We start from the raw sequence: 24980 nt of genomic DNA, 5'->3' as shown, positions 1-24980 counted from the left end.
TCAACCATAAGTCACTTTATTTGTCATCAGTAGGCTAAAACGACAATGTCACAAAAGGACAAAGACAAACACATACTACTGAGAGTGAGCGAAAACCATCCCAGGCTCTCCGAAGCATGACGCCTTACACACCAATAAGCAGCATGCCCCTGACACACCAATACAGAGTCCATTTTTATTTTAAAGAGAATTTTTGCATGTGTTCTATGATTGCAAAAGTAATACATGCTTATTGCTGAAAACCTGGAAAATGCAGAAAAGCACAAATACATATTTGCCTTATTTCTAGCACTATCTGCTAGCTGTCCACACAGCTACTATTTCTCTCCTTGTAAAACACACTCGTGCTTTTTATAACTCAACATTACGGACCAGAATTCCACTGGGTTCTCTTCACAGTGAGTTCCAGTACTGATTACTTGTTCGATTTTCTACTTCCTTCTTTGTCTTTCTCTTCTTTCTCCTTCCCTTTAAGAAAGGTCCATCATGTGGGCAACGGGAAAGTAGGGACCATGTTTTATGTGGATCTGTACCCTGAGCTCATAGCATGGTAGCACCTGAATATTCCTGTTTCTTTCTTTAATTCACTCAACTGTTGCATATCTAGTGTTTAAAAGTAAAAAAAAAAAAAGTCAAAGCCTTACCTTTAGATTAGCAAATTAACAGGCATCTTACATGGAAAGGGTTACTTAAGTACACAAGCATAAAAGTCACCTGCAGATGGGTTATAAGGAGAGAAATGATGGTCCTCATTTCACAAAATGGGCTTCTCCCAAGGGGGAGTAGCTTCAGATGACTTTCGGACTTTTTCCTCCCCAATCCACATGTATTTACTAAGCACTTACTGAGTACCTTTGAGGTCACGTGACAGAGCTACACAGGGTAGGATCCCTCCTTCAGCAGCTTCTCTTGAACCAGGGGAAAAAAAGACATGGAGGTAAAAAACTTTCAAAGAGATCAAACATGTCAAGCAGCATAAAACTGCTAGAATGTTCTGGAAATTCAGAAATGCGAGCTCTTTCCTGATTGAGGGGATCGGGCAGTGATCAGTCTTTTTTTTTTTTTTAAAGATTTTTTATTTATTAATTTGACAGAGATCACAAGGAGGCAGAGAAGCAGGCAGAGAGAGAGGGAGAAGCAGGCTCCCTGCTGAGCAGAGAGCCTGATGTGGGGCTTGATCCCAGGACCCTGGGATCATGACCTGAGCTGAAGGCAGAGGCTTTAACCCACTGAGCCACCCAGGCAGCCCTGATCAGTCTTAAAGTACAGAGAAGATATACACCTGAGATGTGGGGGGGGGGGGGGGGTGTGCCTGGAGTATGCATGGCTGGGGGGAGGGAATTCAAAGCAAAAGGAAGAGACTGAACAAAGGCAAAGGAGCATAAGAGACCAAGAAGGTTTTAAAGAGAGAGGAGCCAAACTTGGCTAAAGCAAAAAGAGTAACAGAAGAAAAAGCTGGAAAGGAAGAGTGTGAGCCCCTGGCTAAGATCCCAGAGTAGCAAACTACTTTGGACGCTGTTCCCGCTACAATTTGCAACTATTTAGTCACTGAGCAAATGTTTCTGGATCAGCTGCTGCGCGCTGGGCGCTGTGATGCACAGGGTGAGCTAGAAAAAGGAGAACAAGGCATCCAAAGGTCCAAGAACGTCCAAAAAAGGCATCCCTTGCTCTCACCGCAGAATTCCATCATAATACAACTTTCTAGAAATATAGTTTAAACTCAAAGAGGACTTATTAAGAGCAAAACAAAACTGGCCAAATGACAAAATTAGTGATTAGGAACCTCTTTTGGTTACTTATTGCCGAGTGACAAACTATCCCAGAAGTTAGCGATTTAAAACAGCAATCACTTGATTCCCTTGCTTACAATTTTGCAATTTGGGATGGGCTTCATGGAGACAGCTGGTGTTAGCTGGGTCACGTGGATAGCCGGCGTCTGGCTGGAACGGCCAACGTGCGTCATGCGCCTGGACCTCAGACTTCACTGTGGATTGGGTTCCTCAGATCTCCACGTGGCATCCCACGCAGTTAGCCTGGTCTTTCCTCCAAAACGGTGATCTCAGACATTCTTCTTCGTTCCTGGTAATCTGGCTTCTTACATGGCGGCTGGCTTCACCTGGAGCACAAAAAAGGAAGCTGCCAGGGCCCTTACAGAGTAGCCTGAAATTGGCATACTGGTATTTTCAGCACATTCTCATGGTTAAAGTGAGCCACAAAGCCAGCCCAGATGCAACGGGAAGGGTCTACAGAGGGCACGAGTGTTAGGAGACATGATTCATTGGAGGCCACCCAAGTGAACAGTCCACCACAGATCTTAAAGCCAATTCAATAGCATCTTCCGCAATTTTATTCAACTCAGGGGCATTAAGTACATGGATGTTTCTGCTCTAGTGCATATAACCTGCGTGCTCCATTCCACCTCCAACTTTGTCCGAATGCTGGCCAGATGCAATTGCTTCTCAGGCCACTCACTGATCGCTTAGCAGAAAGCATCAGATTCTACTGGGACCTTGCAACATAGTTTCAAACAGGCCAACATCTGGGAAGGGAGAAGGCTCTCAGCTCAGAAGCATCCCACCTGCTCTGGAGTCTTTGCCATTCCCAAGTCCCTGGTTCAGGTACCCCAGCCTCAAAATAGGAAGGAAGAAAATCTATTCATGCCTCTGGTTCCTGCTTCCCCTTCTGCCATCTGCCACATTCTTGTCTCCCCTGGGAGACACCCCTCATCTGTGTTATACAATCCCGTCCCCAGAAAGCTAGAGTGGAAGATTGAGTTCCCAATTTTCAGAACAATATTAAGATCCCTCTGCAGCACTTATGACCCTCTTGTGTTTTCCATTTCCCAAACTGGACACAATCGTCCCGTATGGCCTGAATGCCAAGTTTGGTGATAATATCAGGATTTCTACAGGAAAAGCTTGGGAGGTAAACTGGTTGGAGGGAAAGTAGAGGCTGAGGTTTTTCTTGAAACTTTTTATATGAGCCATGTGATCCCTCCTAGAATTAGAATTGACTGCCCAAAAAAATTGACATAATTAGCCAAGAGGTGACAAGTAAAACTATATACTTAGACCACCAATTAAATTAATAGAGATGTGTACTTAGTACATATAAAAGCAAAAGTTAACTGAGTTAAATAGAGCAGAAGCTGAGTGTTTTTTTTAAATTTGTTCTTTTTGTTTTTTTTGTTGTTGTGTGGTTTTTGTTTTTTGTTTTTTTGTTTTTTTACGTTTCTAACCATCTGTCAATTATTCCACATTGAGGCAGAATCATATGATGATTGAATATGGGCTCCAGAAGTCAGACTGTCTGGGCTTAAATTCCAGCCCTGTCTCTCACCAGGTCATCTGGGGCAAGCTACTTAATTTCCCTGTGCCTTAGTTTTTCTCACCTGGAAAATGAGGATAACAATAGTACCTTTCTCATAGCGTTGTTGTAAGTATGAAATAATACTTGCAACGCGCTTAGTGTCCAATAAACATTTTCTATAAATGTTACTTATTATTGCATACATTACTGTTAGCCTGAGGTTTTTCAACACACACTTTCTAGATTCTTTTTTCTCTTTATTAATTTGTGTTAGGGATGATCTTGGAGGCAATGACTGTTGAAGATTATGAGAAGCTAAAGGTAGTCTCCAAACCCCCTTCTTGGGCCTTTCACCAACTTTAAATGGATCCTGCCAATAAAGTCATCCATAACAAATTGCAAAGTATCAATGACCGATTAAAAAAAAATCACTTGAGGTAATATTCTCCTAAACCTCAGAAATTAAAAATAAAATAAAAAATACAAGATAGGTGACAGAGACTAACTTAAGAAGCAAAAAGAACAATAAGCACCGAATCTACGTAAGCTTTCAATGTTTTCAACAAAGCAGGTACCTTCTCATCAAATTTGCATGGGGAGGAAACGAGATACATAAAAGCAATTGAGAATTTACTTCGGATAGAATCAGACAATTCCATGCAATTGCCATCAATTGTTCTCCCAGCATCCCGTTTTCTAGTACAATCCCAAGAGGCAAGCAGAAGCATCCGAAGAGTTAAAAGAGGGGGGACTATCAGCTCCCCAGCAAGGTGCTCACTGGAACAATTTCCCTGTGGCTCTGTGTTTACAGAATCTTATTTGCATAGAAGAACTGCAGGAGCTCGGGATGATAGTGGCTCTGAAAGAAATCAGCAAAAGCGCTCGTGAGGGACGGGTTCAACACAGCTCCTTGACTCTACGATGAGTAGGCCGTTGTCAAAGGCAGAGCGTGAGGACCATCAGTCTTCAGACTCTCAGATCATGGCCTGTGTTCATCTAATAGTCTACGCTAGGAGTGCCAATAGATTTTGTGTGTAATCCTCTGGGCGTTTTGTCATTTACATTGCCTGACGGGTTAGTTACCAGGGAAACACAATTGGCCTGAGTTCTTTTATGGGGAGGAACCCCCAAGTGTGGCTGCCCAGCCTCTGGGTTGACACCAGGAGCGGGGGACCTCTGGGAGAATTCTCTCCCCGCCTCTCTCACTCACCAGCTGCCGGCAGAGTTTAGGGTTCCTTTGATCTTCTTCAGTCTGGAAGCCGGTTTCCTTTCTTTCTTTCAGATATGGAGAACAGGCTCGAAATGTTGTTTTGCAAGCCTGAGAAAAATAATATTACCATCTTATTGTCAAAAACATTAGAGAGTTCTAGAATCCAACTGAGGAAGAGCACTGCACCGGATGTGTGGTCTGGGGGCTACTGAGGGTATGAAAGTAACTTCCAGAAAGTCTGAAGACGTCAGCCTTAAAGGATTTTTCTTCTAAAATGACCGTGTCTAGAAGTTGGGGCTGGTGAGGAGAGCAACACTTTATAGTTTACCACCGGTTATCATCCCATCAAAAGTAGTTCTGGATTCCTAAATTCCCAAATTCTCTCTCTTTGTCTCTCTTGTGTGCACTAAATTCTTTATTTTTTTAACTTTTTTTTAAAGATTTTATTTATTTGATAGACAGTGATCACAAGTAGGTAGAGAGGCAGGCAGAGAGAGAGGAGGAAGCAGGCTCCCCGCTGAGCAGAGAGCCCGATGCGGGGCTCCATCCTAGGATGCTGGGATCATGACCTGAGCCAAAGGATGAGGCTTTAACCCACTGAGCCACCCAGGTGCCCCCTCGTGTGCACCAATTTAAAAAAGACAAGTGGTTTAGTGGAACCTTTCACTCTCGGTGGTTTTTGAAAACCTACATAGATCCAACCCTGTTAGGACATGTTTTCTCTAAGAATAAAACAAAAGCTCTAGAGGGGATTGAGAAGCCAGGGGTGGGGAACATACGCACTGTCAGAAGCTAGCTGGCATGAGCTCATGTCCTCGTCATGTGGGCTACCGCCCCACAAATTAGACCCAAGTTAGGGCCTCTCTGCCCCCAACACTCCAGTAACCTGAGTTTATCTACCTCTGGCAGGCACTGGATCAGGCCCATGGGGCAGGAGCAGATGGAAAAGAGCCCGCTGGCTCAGAGAGAGATGAGTCCCTGGGCAGGGACCTTTCCAAAGATTCACTTCTTCTTCTTCTTCTTTTTTTTTTTTTTTAAGGTTTTATTTATTTATTTGATAGACAGAGATCACAAGGAGGCAGAGAGGCAGGCAGAGAGAGAGGAAGGGAAGCAGGATCCCTGCTGAGCAGAGAGCCCGATGCGGGGCTCGATCCCAGGACCCTGGGATCATGACCTGAGCCGAAGATAGAGCTTTAACCCACTGAGCCACCCAGGCACCCCACGTGGATACACTTCTGAGTGTCCCTAACGGAACCGGCAGGAAGAGGTCTAGTGGCTCAGCGCAACAGGGCACCACCGCAGCCCCTTTCAGAAACGGCCAGAGCTTTAGCGAAGCGGATGGGACTCTCACAGACTTACCTTGGCAACCTGGGGATTTCTGTCCTGTAAATGTATCAGGAGGGAATCTTGAGTCTGCTTGACCTGGCTGGTGAAAAATGTCTTCCATTTCCTCCCAGCAAAGGACGCCAATTGGCCAAACAAGACGAAGGCTGAGTATCTCATGTTGTCATTCTCCTGCAGATCCCCAGCGAACAAAACAGAACCCAGGTCATGACCATAAGGCCACTGCATCAGAGGACATCACAGTCATTGCGCTTTGTTGCATGGGTGGGTGTGGATCACAAGATCCCGTCTAAAGCACTTAGCTGGCTTGAACAACAGTCTTGACCGACTGTCTTCTCCAGAGAACAAGACAAGCAGACTGGGGGAATCACTGTGCTAATCCAAGCTTCCCAACTCTGCTCTTTATTACTCAAAGTTTTGGAGATAGAATACATTTGTATGGTTCAAAATTCAAAATAATCAATTCATTTTATTAACAAAAGTAAGTCTCCTTCTTACCCCTTTCTGCCTGCCACTCAATTTCCCTCCCATGAATGAACAATGTTATAAATTTTGTGCATATCCCTCCAAAAAATTAAGAAGAAAAAGAATAAAATATGTATCATATAGTCCTTTCTCACATTTTTAGGCAAACAGAAGCACACCATCCCACTGTCATGTACTTTGATTTTTCATCAAATGATCTATCTGGGAGCTCATCCCATGTCACTACCTAAAGGAATTTAGGGTAGCTGTAATTTTCATTCATTTGACCCATCTCCTTTTGATTATTCCCAGTGCTTCTAATAGGGCATCTCCTTCACTTCTGGTCTGAATTTCTCACTTCTGTGATAGAAATAACAATTGTTTCTTTCCTGACACCTTGCCAACTCTCCCTGCTTTTAGTTAGAGGAATGGTCTCTGAGGGTGTCTCAGGGGGTGCAGTCCTTTCTTGTGCTCCAAGGTGAGAGGTCTGGTCCAAGTATCTCCCTTTCCTGATGAGTAGATCAAGGCTCAGGGCATTTCAGTGACTTGTGGAAGTCTCACTGTTGGGTGACAAAGAACCGGGGTAGCACCCAGTCTCCTGACTGTTGGCAAAGGGATTTTATATCAGTGTTTCCTGGTCCCATGAAATCTCCAGGCAAACCAGGAGGAACTGAGCTGGGCTGAGCCTCTTCAGGGGCAAGGAGCACCTAGAACTGGGGGTCACAGACACTCAGCAAGACCAAAGACCACTGACCATTTCATAAAGAACTGAAAAATATTTTTTAGCACATGGGACACTTACACAAATTGCTTTAGTGGTGCACTTTCTTCGCTGTTCTACCAGTGTGTGTATGTGTGTATGTGTATGTGCATAATTCAATTCATTGCTACCCTTCCACTCTAAGAGGTACAAGACACATAAGATGGGTGCCTGGCCTGCTCGGGGCCTGATAATCATATGACAGGGAACACATGCATGAGAGAGCACAGGGTGAGATGGGCAGTCAAGAAGGCTCCACTAGATATACACTGTCAGGAAACAACTCTCCACAAGTATCTCCAGGTTACTATACACCCAGGGCTTTCTGGTCAAAAATTATAGTTCATCTGGGTATAAAAAAGTGATTGCATGGCAAACAAGCCCTGGAAATTAAGATAGGCCCTGCAGAGAGATTTAGACATCTCTCTGGAGATATTTGTTTACATTCCAGGGAGGTAGAGACCTTCCTCTCCTTGCTACCCACAGAGATGACTGGTTTGCATTCCAGAGCAAAGGTCTCTTCTGTCTCTCTGAGCAGGAGGAGAGGCAAATGGGTCAAAAGTTCCTATATAAACTCTGAGTTTCATAATTTCAAGATTTCTGTTCCTCTCATGTGGCTCCGGTCCATCAAGAGAATTCAGTGGGGGAACTCACGCAACGTGCTTTGTGAGTAAATAAAAGGTCTGTAGGTCTGTTTCCTATTCTACAGGTATTATCTCTCTGTTAGGGTGTGTGTATGTGTGTGTGTATCTGCAGCAGGCTAACTGGTCAGATTGAAAGGAAGGTATCTCAGAGTCTCCACAGTTTCAGAGCAAACAACGTATCAGTGCACTTTCTACTTAGCCCACCTTGTCCCGTGGCAGTAAAAAGCCCAGGTCCTGTAGTCAGAAAGTCTGGGGTCATATCTGCTCACTGGTTCTGTGAGTCTTCGGCAAGTCACCTAACTTCTCTGTACTTTGGTTTCTTCTCATTTATAAAGTGAAGATAAATAATAGTGCCTACCTCACTGGGTTATTGAGAAGATTCTATGGGATAACCCATGAGAACTGCCTAGCACTGTGCCTGGCACACAGTACTGGCTCGCTAAATGCTAACTAGTGTTATCGTCACACCTTAACAAAGCACTCAATACATGTCAGCACTGTTACCATCACCTTGACCATCATCTTCATCACCAGTCATCATCGGTGTGTATATATTCACTTCTCCAGAACAACAAAAACACCTCCTTCTTTATATGTCTTCCATAACTGCCAGTACGATACTAGTCTCTCAATGATTTCTTAATAAAGAAGTGAATAATACAGACCATGGTCTCTGAGCAACACACCAGCCAGGGCTTATATATATCTCATCCTACCTCAACTTTAATAATCCAGAATTCTTCCGAATTGTCTCACTTACATCATCTAATAAAGTCCTGGTCTGGAGAGTGATGTCTACGAAGAAAGAGCCTAGACTTTTCCCCTGGATCTTGCCCAAAATGATGGTCAGTGTCTTCAAGCTCTCGTGGATGACTTCAGCACTCACAGGGTCATACAATCCATGCACCAGCAGGTCTAGGAAAATTTTCTTATACTTTCTCACCTGTTAACAAGTTTGAAGAGCATGAGTAGTTCAGAAATTGCTCCCTGCAAGTTGAAAAGCAATCCTACTTCTAATCCTTCAGTAACCTAGGACTTGGACTGAGAGCGCAGCTTCTTCAGGTACTACGGCAACAACACTCATTGAAATACAAATGCTTTCCATTAACCTGACCCAAGATCCAGCTCAATCTTGGAAGAACAACAGGAAGAGCAGTCTGGAGCTTGGCCTAGGAGCAGATGAGGGCGGGAAGGGAGCATCAAGGAGTGTGGTGGGCTGGATGATCTAGGCCTCTGGGGCACAGCAGATACTTTTATCGGGGGTGAGATGAAATGATCACTGAAGTTGACAGTTGCTAAAAGAGGTAGGGAAAACATCTTTTACTACACAGGCATAAATTACTCAAAAATAAATTAAATTCACCCAAGAGGGTGGTGTCCAGGTGTGTGTTAATCCCATCTGCCACTCTGTTTCCCAAGGCTGATACTACTGAGGTGTGAAGATCCCCCAAATAACCCCAAATGAGTCACACCCTTGTCCACTCTTCTTCTCCTGAATGTGGAAGGAAGCAGTGACTTTTCTTCTAGCCTCTAGAATATGACAACAAGGATGGGATATCATTCCCATGGTTGTATCACACTACATAAGAGTTCCTCTGAGCAGGCATGAGCGGTTGAAGCTTTTGGGCTGGCCTTGAAGAAGAAAGCTCACATGCTGTGAGAGAAGAGCCTCAAGGAGTTGAGGTAGCCAGTCAGCAAGTGAGCAGGGACCTTGGTCCTACACCTGGAAGGAGCTGCATTCTTCCAACGGCCACAGAGGCTTGGAAGAAGAGCGCAGGCTTCAGAAAGGAATGCAGTCTGACCCACACCTGGTGGTAGCCTTGTGAGATGCTGGGCAGAGAACCCAGCTATGCTGTACCTAAACTCCTGACTTAAGGGAACTACAAGAGGATGAATGCTAGGTCTGTGGTGATCTGTCGCACAGCAGCAGATAACTGGTACATGGAGCACCATCTCCCGGTCCTGGGGACTCCAGGCCATGAGGGCCAGTTGGGTGCCACCTTCCTCTCCTACCTTGTCAGGGGTCTCACAGGCCATGGTTCCCAGGCCTCTCATTGCCATGTGGCGCTTTTTAGCGTTGGGGTCCTGGGCTCTTTCTGCCAAGATGGAAAACACATTCTTCAGAGACTCCCGCTTCTGGAACCTCAGTGTCCAAGAGACCTGTGTAGTAAGTAAAAAATGTATTGATCTGGGGAGTGTTCAGAGTCATACCTATTCCAACCCCAATCCCTCCCTCTAAATAAAATCCTGCGTGGCCTGCTCAGCTCAGCCCTTCTTTCTCCACCTAAAGACACCTGATCTGGGGCACCTGGGTGGCTCAGTCATTAATCAACTGCCTTCAGCTCAGGTCATGATTCCAGGGTCCTGGGATCGAGCCCTGCATTGGGCTCCCTGCTCAGGGGGAGGCTGCTTCTCCCTCTCTCACTCTCCCTGCTTGTGTTCCCTCTCTTGCTGTGTCTCTCTGTCAAATAAATAAATAAAATCTTTTTTTAAAAAAATCACCTGATTATTCCTGGAAATACATTAGTTTGATCTACATAATGAAGAATTTTGGTGGATGAGGAACTAGGTAGAGACAAATAATGCAGGGCTGGTGTTGAGAAAGGTTGGGGGAAATATGGGGACAGGTGCTCTAGGATCACTGAGGGTGTGCTAGAACTCAGAAGAAAAAGGGCTTCAGGGGCGCCTTCAGTCAGTTAAGTGTCTGCCTTGGGTTCAGGTCATGGTTCCCAGGTCCTGGGATCAAGTCTCACATTGGGTTCCCCGCCCACCATTTGTGCTCTCTTTTGCGATCTCTCTCTCTCTCGCTCTGTGTCAAATGAATAAAGAAAATCATTAACAAAAAAATAAATAAATAAAGGGGGCTTTAGAGAGTTGGTGTGAGCTGAGACCAGGGATCCTTCACAGGATGAGAAATGCTCTTCCCCTTTCCTGCTCTACCTTGAAAGATGTGTCTATACTTGTTTTCTCCAATTCCTCTCTCCTTTATCTCTTGAACCTTCTGCAGTCAGATTGATGCCCCCCACCCCCACCTCCACACCACTACATCCAAGGGTTAATTCTCAGTGCTCGTCTTCCTCAACCTCTTAACAGCATTTGGCCCGACTAGCAAAGCACACCTACAAACATTTCAGGACACCTAAAGGCTGTCCCACCCCAGAACACATATATATGAGCAACTAAGATTAGGAACAGATATGCATAAGTAAAGCAAATGGGAAACACCGTGTGACTAGCACAGGAAGCCACATCAGGGACTAACTGTCACTGCAGGGCAAGAACCGGGTCCCCTCTGTGGTGAGCCTATGAGGCCAGGCAGGGCGCAGTGTTCTGTGCCTCATATAACACAGCAACATATGCTGATGTCAGAACAAAGACAATCCAGACAAGATCCAGGAAAAGCCATCTCCTTACTGTCCTGGGGCACGAGGGGCTGCAGACTGGACCCACAGTCCTATTTGGTATTTGGGTGATTACCAGGTCTCATCATTATTTCTCAGCATGCGTTGTAGCTCTTTCTATACTTTTATGATTAAGTTTGCAGTAAGCTAAATTCCTCCCTGCTTATCTCGTTACCCTATGAACCTGCGGTCTGTGTTATGAGAAGCGTCATCAAGCTTTTTCCAGAAGCATCTCAGTGGAGCGACCACAGCCAATGCAGACCAGTCGCTGTTACAGGTGGTGGTTGGGGAGGGACCTCTGTTCATAATATTTTGTGACAGACCTTGGAAAAGAAAGACATCACTGACGTCCTTTTCTTCTTGGGCTGGGTGGTGGGGACCGGCCCGGGCTGGCTCAGGATTCCTCTCTGTGTTTGATCCATGGAACTAGAAGAAAACAGAATCGTCATATGAGCCACAAACACTCTTCCAAGATTTGTCATCGACAAGCAGTGTCATACAAAACATGGTGCCAGGGTAAGAACACAAAGAAGCAACTTCACTGAGGCCTGTCCTTTAGGACCCCGTCCCCTTGGTGAGGTGACGCAGCTGTCCCAGCAGTAGATAAACAGCAGGAGGAAGTGCAGCAGGAGCACCCAGACCGTCCGTCCCAGACCGTCCGTCCCATGGCTCCCATTCTATCCCGGAGCCTTCTTGTATCGGAATCACCAAGGAAATAAAACAAAGATTCAGGGCCCCACTCAGAGTCTCATGAGTTAAAGTAACAAGTAGCCTGAAACGCTGTGTTTTCAAAAGTTCCCCAAGAATGTAAATTGGTACTGCGTTTCAGAGGGGATCTTGATATCATCAACTATAATTCTGAAATGTACATATCTTTCAGCCACTCTGGGACCCCACAGAGACAACGGCACATCATTTACTCAGACACAGACATATACGATAGACACTGCCACTTTGTAATGCGAACAATCTATAATGTCCTTTGATAGTTGTGACTAATTATTTAATATAAATAAGTTAGAACTATATATTACAACTACACAACTACAGATGACCGCAATGCTGTCATGGAGAAGAATACCGGGGGGGAAACCCACTAAAAACATACTTGAAAAAAAGAAAAATCCATATGGATAACATGTTAATAAACACAATTTTTTAGAAGGAAAAAAAGAATATTGGGCAGGCCCACCCATGCTAAAATGATCTCCAAAACATGCTGTTGAGTGAAAATCAGTATGCTACTGTTAGGATGAGAAAGGGAAACATATTTGTACCTATATGCTTCCATGTGCATAGAACAGGGAAGAATGCCCAAGCAATTTTAACAAAAATTGCCTGTGGGGTAGAAATCTGAGCAACCATGCTTCTTATTTTATATCTACAGTTTTGTAATTTCACTGCCAGTATATATTGCTTAAAATACATATTATAAGTAAATAGAGCTCACAAAGTATTTCTGATCTACCGTGTGAGTTGAGGTACACTAGTGTAAACTAGTCTGAACTAGGATAATAGAATCCATTGCCAGATGCAAAGTCATGAAGAATCCCCCTATGTTTTCTTCCAAAATTTTTTAGAGTTTAGCTCTTATATTTACATTGTTGATCCATGTTGAGTCCATTTTTGTATGTGGTATGTGATAGGAGTCTCGCTTCATCAGAACCACTGACTTTTGTTTTGGTTAAAAAAAAAAGTAGTGGGAGAAATGACACGCAAGGAGCTGCAGGGGTTGTCGGTTGCTAGCCACAATAAAGTCCCCTGAGGAACTTTCCATCTCCCAGATGTCCTGGTGGTGCCTGGGAGGAAGTCTATCACCATCTCTGGAGGTGAGCCCCGCCATCCGTAATCTTAAAGCTCACCCAGTAATTCCAATGGGCAGTCACTGAACGAGGGTGAGTGCCGACCATTCACCTCGGTTTGCCCCGCAGTATGGTGACTTATAATAAATATATACTTGGTCTCTGTCCCGGTTTCTGGCACAGGGCTCCTAAACCCGTTAGAATTTCCCAACTGATTACAGCGATCAGGAAATCTTTGTCATGTTAATGAGGTGACTTTCTGAAAACCTTTTCTTACCAGCGGGTGACGCTGGTTGTCAGGGGGACGAACCCCGTGACTGGAGGGTTGGAAACTTCAGTCCCCTCCCCTCCTGTTGCGAGGCGGGAGGGGCTGGAGGCAACCCACGGGCAATGATTGAATCAACTGTGTACAGGTAAAATGAAGCCTCGACAAAACCCCGAAAGGTTGGGGTTCAGAGAGCTTCCGGGCTGTTGAACACGTGGCGATCTGGGGAGAGTCGCACACTCAGGGTGCAGCAGCTCTATACCCTTTCCCCATACGTCACCCTATGCATCTCCCACCTGGCTTTTGCTGAATTACATCCTTTAATAATAAACCGGTGACTCGGTAAGTAAAGTGTATCTCTGATTTCTGTGAGCCGTTCTGGCAAATTCCTCAAACCCAAGGAGAGACCTGAGGGAACGTCCAGTCTAGCTGGTTGGTCGTTGGTCACCTGCCGGTGTCAGAAATGAACTGAATTATGAGATGCCCCGTAGGTATCTGCTGAGAATTGGAGACTTGACTGGTGGTGTGGGAGAAGAACCTGAAGCCTGGCCCCGGAGAGGGGGCGCGGTTCCTGGGATGTGGGATTTTGCGTGCTAAGACCAGGGAGGTGTCAGGCAAACCTGGACATGTTGGCCACCCTACTTACTGTACTTGAATTGCAAACTTATTTAAGCACAGGCCGCTGACAAAACCCAGCCCTGTTAAACAGCTTGGGACATTTGACTCTGACCTGGAGGTTCAAGGAGATTGGTTCCTCCACTCTCTTTGCCCCTCCCCCTCTGCAGGTTCCGGTGATGCTCTCTTGGTCAGAAGACACTGGAGAGGTCCATGAAAACACCGCTTCCTTTCCACCCCTTGGGCTCTTTTTCTTCTTCATCTCTGGTCAGCAGAGCTGCCCTCACTACCACAATGGGGATCTCAAACAAAAGCCCAGAAAAAAAAATTGCCCCCCATCAGCAATATTTTCTTTGTTTGCATAAAGGCATTCCCCTAAGTTCTACATTCCATTAAATGCCGGCGGTTCTCACACCTGAACATGGGCTAGAATCACCCAGAGAACTTGTTCTTTTTTTTTTTTTTTTAAGATTTTATTTATTTCGGAGGACTTGTTCTAACACAGATTCCCAGCCCTGATCCCCAGAGTTTCTGATTCCGTGCGTCTGAAGCAGGGCCCCAGATCCACGTCTCTAACAAGCTCCCGGGGAATACCTTCGTGCTGCTGGTCTGGGGACCGCACTTCGAAAACCACTGCATTAAGAGAAAGAAACGACACTATTCCTATGCCCGTCTTCTCCAAAATGAAGGGATTTTAAAATTCACACTGATGCCAGACAGGCTTGGCTGTTTCTTTTGGGGCTCTTCTCCACACAACCTTCTGTTTCCGTAGAATCCCGCCCCTCACGGGGTTGAATGTTCCTGATCAGAGCTGACAAGCACCTGGCTGTGGGTAGGGGAGCTGAAAATGGTCGAGCTGGGGGCTGCTCACTAAGGAGGCCTCCTTATAAGACAGCTGGTATCTCCGTTCTGATGCATGAAAATCACACCTGAGACTTCTCTCCGTGGAGAAGGAAAGCAGAGCCGGTTCCCTGTTCATTACGCTGGACTTCTCCTGTCGGATTAGCAGAGCAGGGAAGGGGTTTAGCCATCCAAACCGTCTGCTCCAGGGTTCAGAGGCCAAGCCTCCAGCCCCGTCACTTCTTCGTAGTCAGGTCGAAATTTAAGGCGCTGGGAGGCTCTCACGCAGTGCTAAGTCCGGGAGGGCTTAGTGCTATTCTTGGTCGGCTCGGTAGGAGGTTAGGAAAACGCCCGAGGCTCCGCGTCTAGCTCACCACCTCTGCCAGCAAGCCCTTCCTACCGCCCTGCCTTCTCATTACAAGATGAGAACTGTGAGCTAGTTGGGTCACACAGCTTGTCAGGGCTCATCTCCATTTCTGGAGCAGGAAAAACAAAGCTGTTTCTCACGGCATCAGCCCAGCCTCCGACATTAGAATCCCCCACAGTGCTGGGTATTGACCCCAGGCCTACCCACTGTTACTGGATCGGAATCTCAGAGGGCACAGGACCCGACCCCAGCACTGCCTTTTCTTTCTTTCTTTCTTTCTTTCTTTCTTTCTTTCTTTCTTTCTTTCTTTCTTTTTTTTTTTTCTCTCCTGCCTCTACAGTGGAACTTAAATAACTCCAGAACTGACATACCCCACACCTCGGGAGAGACCCCAGAAGTCAGAGGAGCAGCTGGGGCCAAGGGGATAAGAGAGGAGAGAGTGTCGGGGTTTTTGCTGAGGACACGGTATTGACATCCTGTGTTCATGAAGCTCCTTGAATTTCTTTCACAATAAAAATTACATTGAGCTGTCCAGGCTACAATTTGTACCCTTTTCTTGGACACTATTCCCAAATAAAAAGCTCCCTTAAAAGCGAAAAGAAGCATAAAAGTTAGCTTGGGGTCCCAGAGACCCTCACCTGGAGTTTTGTGGCTTGTGAGCTTGCTGCTCCCCGTCCTTCCTGCCTGCGGTGTCCTCCTCCCTTAGACCCAATGCAACCAAACAAAAGGACAATATCCGTCTGTTGTCACGCAGGATCTCGGGGAGGAGGATTTTAAACGCCGGCCTATGGAGTCAAAGATTTCTTAAGTGTTCTAACTGGAGCTGCAAAGCCCACTCACCCCCACACTTTGCTTTGAGGGATTAGGTTTTTCTGGTGGGTTGCTAGAGTCATCCCAGGTGCCCAGGTGGGTGTGATGGAGTCTGGGAGGCCACCTGGCCACAATGAAGCCAAAGGCATGGCTCTGCTTATAGTTTCGTTCATCCCCATGTGCATTCTTCCTCCAGGAAGTCCTCCCTGGGTGTGTTAAGACCTTGCGCTCTGGTTTTCACTATTTCTGAGAGCCTGGAGCTTGTCTTCATCACTATGGTGTGATTTTTCCTGGTCTTCCTGAACAAACATGGATTTAGGGTAACCTAGAAAACTGCTTTGTGCTTTAGGCTGACTCCCAAATGCCTCTGTAATTTCAAATCCTTCTGACTCAAAATATTAGGTTTATGGTCAATAATCCTTTTTATTCAGTGAAGCCAAAAGGTATATTATGAAGGCCAACATTATAAAACACTTTGATCATTTCTGTAAAACAAGGGGAAGAAACTGTTATATTTCTGTTTTTTCTTTTTTAGGAGGGGAAGGGGGAGGATGGGGCAGATGAAGAGAAAAAATCTCCAGCAGGTTCCATGCCTAGTGCTGAGCCTGACGCAGGGCTTCATCTCAGGACCGACTCATGACCTGAGCCGAAATCAAGAGTTGTGTGCTTAACTGACTGAGCCACCCAGATGCCCCCAAACTGGTAGATTTCTAAAAACCCTCCCAATACTGACCTTATTAATCATCATAAAAATATTAACATCTACCACATACTGGGCACTGTGTATGCTAGGTACCACATTTAGCGCTTTGTACACACTGCAGGGAAAACCGTTTCAGCTGACCTCTGCTGAGCCAACTTGCCAAGGGAACCGTATTTTCCATACCCTCATGACTTGCACCAACCAGTGAGTGTGGCTGATGGTGCCCACTCCTCACTTCTCCTTTTATGCTGACCAAGAACCAGTTTCTGACACCTGTACTTCTTATCATAACTGTGGCATTTAAGCATTCAAGAAATTGATGAAAAATGAATACACAGAGAAAGGAAGTTGTTTCTATGAATCAAAATGGAATGTTTTGGAAAGATCCAACAATGAGAAGGATCTTGCTGTCTACTTAGAAATGGTGTGGACAGTAAGCACTGGGGAAGAGTCTTCATGGAACCATGACTGGGATCTGAATGACCGTGTGGAAGCGACTTTATACGGGTCTCCCCTGGTGCCTTTCAGATCTCATTCCACTGAATGAAACCCAAACCAGAACTCACAGATGATGTGTGTGCCTCAAAAGCCATCAGCTCGTGGATCCACATTGAAAGAAAAGACCACGGCTCTGCATTAAAGACCAGGGAAGTCTATATTTTAAGGTAAACTATGTGAGGCGTGTATTGCCTTCTCTGATTCTCTGCTTTAAGGACCCTCTTCCATTAGCTCTCTCTAAGCCAGTCCCAGTCTCCCAAATGAGGGGCTTTTCTTGCACTTGATTTAATCTTTGAAGTAATCTTGAGAGGTCAGTTTAATTATGTGCATTTTAGAAAAGAGGGAAATGATGCTTAAAGTAAGGTCAACAACTCAGGTCAAATCGCTAGTAAGGACACAGCAGAAACCATGACCTGTACTTCCGCGTGCAGGGTGTCACTGTGTGTAAGGCAGATGTCCGGTCCCCAGACAGCGCCCTGGACATGCTAGGTCCACATGTTGGCACTAACATCTCCCCTTCAGTGCCCCTCCCGCTTCCTAAAGCTCTTTGATGACTTGATATAATGACCTATAATCTACCTGTTGGACAGAGGTGGACTGACACAGTTTGCGAACAGAAGAAAGATTGGCTTTATGGCCAACATTGCCCACTTCAGTTTTACAAAGACAATGTCAACTGCCCCTGATGTTAGTGACATGAGTGACATTCCAAAACCGCCCGGGAAATCCCGATTGACCTTGGCCTCCTCTGGGCGCTGGGAGGGTTGCCCGGAGCCCCGCGGGCCCTTACCTGGCGGCGGTCACGTGGTCAGCGGCTGCAGGTGCGGCTGGAGCCCGGGTCGGATCCGCTGTGGTCGCCAGGTGGGGTGACTAGGCTCAATTTTCCCAGCCCTGACTTCCTAGCGTGGAAGAAGGGGAATGAGAAGGTGAAAGATCTTTTCGGGATAACGGGTCAGCACAGAGTGTTGGAAAGTGAGAATCCCAGGGCGGGGAAACAAAGTTTAGATGACCGCATTGCGGTGGGGGAGGGAATTGCGCTCGAATACCGACGAGATTGTTCTTAGTGGTTGCAAGCATCACTTGTGTCCTTTACTTTCCCAGACTGTGCTGAGGTGTCGTTCCCCCTTCCCCTTGCTGTCTTTTCCCCCTTATTCTTCCCTCGGTTCGGGTCTCACCCACACTTTGTAAGGAAAGGACTGCAATTCCGAGGCTCTGCCCCTGCACCAAAGGAAGGGCTCTGCGCAGAGCAGTTCCCCGATGACACCACTAGATGGCAGCATCACTCAATGGACGGGTTCCAGGCTCCGCGCACAGCTGCAAAACCTCCTTCCCTAATCCAGTTCCAGCAGCATTAATCTAGGGATGGGACACTGTGTTCCAGGCGGAGCAGCTTCTCTGTGATTGGCTGGTGCACCCACAGCTACAGCTTTAACGCTGACGCCCTCTTCTGCTCCACAAACACCATCGGTGCTAGGAGGACAGATTTAAACTCTCAACAAAACTGTTGATTTATTGGTAAAACAAAACAAGAGAACTGGGAATTAATTGTACTTGCAAATTTGGAGACCTCCTCTCCTTCCCTCACTTCTCCGTCCCTGGACTTCCTATAAATCTATTTATCCCTAATTATTTATTGTCTGGCCGTGTGTTTGGCAAAGTGGGCAGGCTCTGTGTCCTAAGAGAAAAGAAGTCACATTTTCAAAGCTCTTGGAGTTTATTGTTATGCTAATAAATGTTTAATTGGGTATTTCTACGTGCCAATCGTTCAGGTAAATATCTTGTAGACTATCGTGTTTGATTCTTACCACAAATCTAAGGTAAGTACTCTAATTATGATCGCCATATTAAGGATGGGGAAACTGAGGCACTGGGAGATGTCTTGGCCAAATGTTATGCAGTTAACTGGTGGCAGAGTCAGAATTCAACCTTAGGTTAATGTCGGAGCTCAGACTCCACCACGATGCTGTGTGGTGGACAACTTTAGGAAACACCATTAGTTGACACACACAGTGTAAGCAGAGAAGTAGGTCAGAGTGAAAGTGTGAAAGAAAAAGTAGAGGGAAAGAAAAGTGATGCTTTTGAGAAAACAAGAAGGATGAGGCTAACACAAAACCCTCTCTGGCCTGGGCCCACCGGGTACCCATGGTGACCTCTGAGAATGCAATTTCAGCAGTGAAAGAGAAAGGAAGCCACAGCACTAACCTCTGGGAAGAGGAAATTGAGATGTCTTGCTAGAGGAAGAAGGCAATAAATAGACTGGAAGAGAGAGCAAGGTCAAGCTAAGGCGTTCTGGTGTTTGTGTGCTTTTTAGAACAGAATGGAGACTGGGCGGATTTGAAAGCGGCTGCAAGGGAGACCCGGCTCGTGCAAGTACTGGAAAGTGGAAGAGGAAGAGGCAAAACCAAACCAAACCAAACCAAACAAACAAACAACAAAAACACCCCCCAAAAAACACCATAAAACCCAGGGGAGGTCAGTCCAGGACACAGGGGCAAGGGTGAGCTCTGCAGAAAAGGGAGAGAGAGGTCCCCCCTTTCATCCAAAACTGGGAGGCAGCCACAGAGATGAGTAAGTTTAATTCTTCCAAGTGAGCCTTAATCTTCTCAGTAAAACCAGAGTCGGGTTATCTGCCAGGAGTGGCAATAAGACTTGGGAGGACATTTTCTTCTGGTGAACAAATCCACAGAGAGCTCAGAATGACCAAAAAGCCGAGAAAATTAAACCAGACAATGGAGGTGGCTGGAGAAGAGAAACTGCCCTGTAAGGGTGCGGATTCCCTGCCAAATCTCGCCCCGGAACCAGGACTGAAATTTACCCACTGCACGGACAGGAACACAGCGGATACAATGCATGACCCCTTACATTTTAAGTTTGCTTTCTATTCAGGTTTTAAAACATTTGCCAGATAAATACTGTCCTTGTTGCCTGCCAAAGGGGAAACTTAAAAGGCAGTTGAGTTCTCCCTGTTTGGCTTAAAGCCACAGAGAAGATCACAGGCAGAAACAGAACCGGTGCCCAGGAAACTCACTGATCCAACTCCAGTTCTATTAAACACTTCCCACAAAGGGCATAGGTGCAGCTAATAGGCTCGGCGAGTTCCAGACGCAGCACAAAGCTGGGAAACCTCCGCATTAGGATGTGTTACCCAACAGAGCTAAGCTTCTCCTAACGTACCCAGCAGAGCTAAGCTTCTCCTAACGTGGCCTTAGGACATAGCACAGTTCTAAAGGGAATTAGAGAGAGGAAGTATCTGATAATTTGATTGCAACATATTGATACACTGATGACACAATGTCCTTCCCGCGCCATCATTACTTAATTTTATTGCTTAAACAACTCCATTTTCCTTCTCAACTAATATTTCCTTATCAGCAAAAGTCCATTACTGGGGCTGATGTAACCAAAAAATCAAAGAGGATGATGACCTGGCCTGCATTACTAATGAAAAGGGCAATAGGGAGCACTAAATTAATCAGCAACAGTTCACCTTCCCTTTAGACTTGGGAAATGAGGACAAATCGTCACGATCTAATGGTTTTTCTCCAGTGTGAGCATTTTCAGAGTTCCCTCCTTCTGTGTCAGTGCATTGTCTAGGTGAGAAGCTTGTCTTAAAGGGATGGTTTTCCATTTCTTCCCTCTCATCTTCTTTTAGGACATCCTTTAAAGCTCAGGCCAACCCCTGTCCCCTTGGTTTTCACTTCCAGAAAGAAATAAAATCAGCTGCTTGCTCAGTCACTAATGGACAATACCCACTTCTCACTCATCCGTTGTTCGTTCTTCAAATGTTTACGGAGGTCCTACTCTCAACACCGCACGGTGCTCTCCAGGTGGCACAACTCTCAGGCTGTGCTCTCCAGGAGAGCCAACCGAGAGAGGAGTGGAGACATGGTCTGGTGTGTTCGGAGGAATCCGTATGTGCCATAGACAGGAGCGGACAAGGAGACGGAGTCAAAGCCTAGTCCATCAGGATGTCCTTTGTAAGGGAAGGAGCCTCTGTCCCAGGGCTTGCCAGAAAACAGAGATTAGCAGAGGCAGACAGAAGAGAAAGGCATTCTAGGAGGCAGGTGCGGCATGGGTTTAGGAGCCCAGATGGACAAACCAGATGAGCCAGGGAACCTCACCTTTTCAGATTCTTCCAGAAGCCACCTGCAGCAGTGTTGGAGCCCAGAGCTTCCTGCTGCAAGCAGCTATCCCGTGAGAGGCTCTTCTCAAACTTCAGCACTGGATGCTTCCCACTCTACTATGCATCTGGGTTCTTTCTCCCCCGCATAAAAACCATGGTCTTTTTGTCTCAAATCTTTGAATAAGTAAATGCCATAGGGAGAAGCACCAAGTTTATTCCTTGGCTTCAAATACCCTCTTGCACAGGGAAGCAGAAGCCTCCTGATACCCAGGTTGGGGGAGTAGAGTGAAGATTCTCCAGCCCGACAACCTCGAAAATCAGAAACTTGCCGTCAGCCATTTGCTTGTCTAACCCACTTCTGGCTGCCCTGCCTTCTGTTTTGGACTTTATTACTTGACAGGCATTATTAGTACCGGAATGTGAGAAAAGTTCCAGCTCTTCCCTACGTAGCCTGAGATGATCTCTGAAAATTGTTCTCTACTCGACCCCAAAAACCCTGACCAATCATGCAAATCAAGAGGTTCAACTCTCTGTGTTTACTTTAAGAACATCCACGACACAGCCCAGAAGATCAAAGGTATGCGTCTCTGAAAAGCCACCAAGTCTCTGAAAGATGTCACATTACAGAAGCCATGCATGCACCCTGCATCATTACAATGGTGTGGGACTCCGGCCAAACAATGGGGTTAGGCACAGGGTCAGTGGCCCCAAAAGAGGGCTGAGTTTTGGCTGCACGTGCTTAAAAATGGAGAGAGTAATGCTGAACTTAAGAATTTAAATGTTGAGGGGCACCTGAGTGGCTCAGTTGGTTAAGCCTTCAGTTCGGGTCATGATCTCAGGGTCCTGGGATCGAGCCCTGCATCAGGCTCCCTGCTAAGTGGGGAGGCTGCTTCTCCCTCTTTCCCTCTTTCCTTCTCCCCACTCATTTTTTTCTCTCTCTCTCAAATAAAGAAATAAAATCTTTAAAAAAATAGAATTTAGACCTTGATTCATCAGTCACTGGGCTCATCTAAATGAACAAGTCCCCAGAGCTGCACCTCGGGATTTCAGAAGTCCCGGTCAGATGAACCCCCCCATAAGCTCGTCTGCCCGCCGAGATGACCCTTCCTGAAACAGAGCAGATTATTGCACCGAAGAAAAAGACAACCGCAGAATTAACTAGAGAAACAAAAATTGATGGCCCAGGAGTAAATTCAGCATAAGATAAATGCCACTAAAGGTTTAAAAAAAAAGGTTCAACCGTAAACATTTTTCCTACCTGACTCATGAATTATGCCCACATCATCACCAATGCCCCGACTTCCAAAAAATAATCATAAATATACATAAACATCTTTCGAGCTAACTGGTTAAATCTACAGCAATCATAGAACTGTAGAGTTTGGAATCGGTTGAATACAGGAGACATTCTGTGCGGTCTTACCTGAGCTAGGTGGTGAGCAGTGCTGCGGGACTGGCTTCTGCCTCAGACCTCATCCCGACCAGAGGTGAATGTAACTAATCCCAGGAACATCCCAGTCCTCTAACCAAGCGTGGGGCGGGCCAAGCTGCGTTTTGTCCTTGAACATGAAACATAGAATGAGTTGGAGTTTTATCACGAGAGGGAAATACATAATAAGACCTTTTTAGGCTATCTACTCCCCGATAATTGCTAGAGATACATTTCGGGCCGTGCTGTTTTGCAAACTTTGAGGATTCTTACGTTAGTTTCCTATTTTTCAGGGGCCCCCCTGAGAAAGCTACGTGTGCCTACCTATTGGCGAAGGGAACCGGAACAGCAGACATCACCGTGAGAGGCCAAATCCGTTCCACTAGTAAGACTGGGTGTCACTTTGTCCCTGCTCTTAACGGCCCGAGGCATTGTTAAGCTATTTGTCGTGTTGTCCTCACAGTCCTGGGGGAAAGGGGGGTCATTCTCATGCCTCCTTGACCAGCAGAGAAACTGAGAGGCAGGCAGAGTGAGTGGGTCTTGCCCGAAGTCTCAAAGCCAGTTGGTGGGACTGGAGACTCCATGCTTGGCTTCCTCGCCTGCCTTGACCAGCTAGCAGCTCCGCGCGTCTGGCCACTCACCTCTAGAGGCCACTCATTCTCCGTGGCCTTCCTTCCGGGACGGCTTCCATCCTTTCCTGCCGTCCCTTTCTGGTGTCCATTTTCGGTTCGTCGTGGACACGGCTTAGTATAGTCCTTCTTCTGAAACTGGGCAGTCTCGGGATTGCATTTACGCTTACAGTAGAATCCCACTGAGTGACAAATGTGTCAAGCATTTTATGACACGATTTCAGGCACACTTTTACCGACAGAACAATGCGCCCATGTCCAGAAGGGCTTGACAATGTGTGCTTCTGTCATGAGAAACGCAGTCTGTGGTTGGGAGCGCCGGCGCTTCCTGGAGCGATGGGAGGAGGCTGTGGTCCTAGGACGTCTTGGACACAGCCCGCTTCCCAATCCCGTCTTTGATCTTGCGATCCCCGCCTCTCACCGCGAGTCCATCACAGCTGATTGTGTCTTCCCAGCATGGCTCATTTAATTCCTCCAGAAACGAACACGAGAAGACAGTTTTGTCAACAGACAGGAATCCACTCTGTGGGCCTTCGGTCTCCAGCAGCTGCTTCTCTCTCCCACTGATCTCTCCGTGCCTTTCAGAGACTAGACGTTAGATTGTCCCCGGAGAAGAAAGGAAAGTAGGTAATAAGCAAATCACCTAATACCCACTGGGATTTTTTTTAGTAGTTTGTTTTTTTTTTTTAAGAGATTTTATTTATTTGAGAGAGAGTGAGAAGGAGGGACAGGTAGTTGGAGAAGCAGACTTCCCGCTGAGCAGGGAGCCTGATGCGGGACTCAATCCCAGGACCCTGGGATCATGACCTGAGCCGAAGACCCTTAACAGACTCAGTGCCTGAGGCACCCAGGCACTCCTTTTGGGTAGCTTTTAAGTGCTCCTGTTCTCATTCTTTCTTATAATTTCAGGTAAATGAACATTGATCATGGCTTAAAACAACACAGCAAGTTTTTGACCTTAGAATCCACTGCTTTCAGGGGCGCCTGGGTGGCTTAGTGGGTTAAAGCCTCTGCCTTCAGTTCCCGTCATGATCCCAGGGTCCTGGGAGTGGGATCTAGTCCCGAATCGGGTTCCCTACTCAGAGAGCCTGCTTCCTCCTCTCTCTCTGCCTGCCTCTCTGCCTACTTGTGATCTCTGTCTGTCAAATAAATAAAGTCTTAAGAAGAAAAAAAAAAGGATCCACTGCTCTCTCTGTCAAAACTGATGCCTATTAGTACAAACATTTTAGAGGGAAAGTTGACAATATCTATCAAAAGTCCTTGTGGATATGCCCTTTGACATAGTAGTTCTGTTGATAGTCATCTAGCCCCAGGTGCTGTGGTGATTTTGTGCAAATCAGGAAAAGAAACCCTTCCTTAAGACACTTTATACTACCTGCCAGAAAATTATCATAATAAGTATTTAAAATTATGATATCTACAAAGATACTGTTGCCCACATAGATGAAGTGCTTTGTTCAATGTACAACCCATGCAACTGTCTATGTTCGCTCCAGTTCCTTATGAATACATATGAAGGATGACATCAAAATATGTGTAAAAAGTATTCATAGAACCATTATTTGTAATACCAAAAAATTGTTGCAAATGTCCATCCTCAGGGGACAGGTTAAATAAATATAGTAGGGTACCTTTATACAATGGAATACTAGGGAGCTGTATTAAAAAAACAGAGTAGGCCTATATATGCTGATACAAAAAGATATTTGAGGTATATTATTAAATGAAAAAAGTAAGATGCAGAGGAGAATATATTAATAATTCAA

The 24980-nt window shown here is 46.0% G+C and overlaps 1 protein-coding gene across 2 annotated transcripts; it reads right to left on the bottom strand.

Moving 5' to 3' along the window:
- On the bottom strand, positions 1-23517 carry MRO (maestro). 2 transcript variants are annotated; one of them, XM_082699476.1, is made up of 9 exons: positions 23227-23517; positions 22580-22715; positions 17824-17932; positions 11457-11559; positions 9746-9892; positions 8493-8675; positions 5879-6034; positions 4520-4627; positions 1-2116 (listed from the first exon to the last, which is right to left on the bottom strand). In XM_082699476.1, the coding sequence occupies exons 4-9, from the start codon at positions 11553-11555 to the stop codon at positions 2096-2098; spliced, it is 714 nt and encodes a 237-aa protein (XP_082555602.1). In that variant the 5' UTR covers positions 11556-11559; positions 17824-17932; positions 22580-22715; positions 23227-23517; the 3' UTR covers positions 1-2095. The 2 variants fall into 2 exon arrangements, with proteins under 2 accessions (XP_082555602.1, XP_082555601.1); XM_082699475.1 differs by lacking the exons at positions 1-2116; positions 22580-22715; positions 23227-23517 and adding exons at positions 3171-4168; positions 18213-18342.
- Between the last annotated feature and the right edge of the window lie 1463 nt (positions 23518-24980).

The sequence above is a fragment of the Mustela nivalis genome, assembly GCF_964662115.1.
Source record: "Mustela nivalis genome assembly, chromosome: 14".
NCBI lineage: Eukaryota > Metazoa > Chordata > Mammalia > Carnivora > Mustelidae > Mustela > Mustela nivalis.
Note: the sequence above shows the minus strand (reverse complement) of the source record. Positions and strands in the feature narration are given on the sequence as shown.

Excerpts from the sequence above, each read along its gene's own strand:
- MRO (XM_082699475.1), bottom strand. The coding sequence starts at position 11,555 with ATGGATCAAACACAGAGAGGAATCCTGAGCCAGCCCGGGCCGGTCCCC. Across the intron at positions 9,893-11,456 it reads TGATGTCTTTCTTTTCCAAG|GTCTCTTGGACACTGAGGTT; the intron begins GTCTGTCACAAA and ends CTTACTACACAG. Across the intron at positions 4,628-5,878 it reads GAAATCCCCAGGTTGCCAAG|GCTTGCAAAACAACATTTCG; the intron begins GTAAGTCTGTGA and ends TATTTTTCTCAG.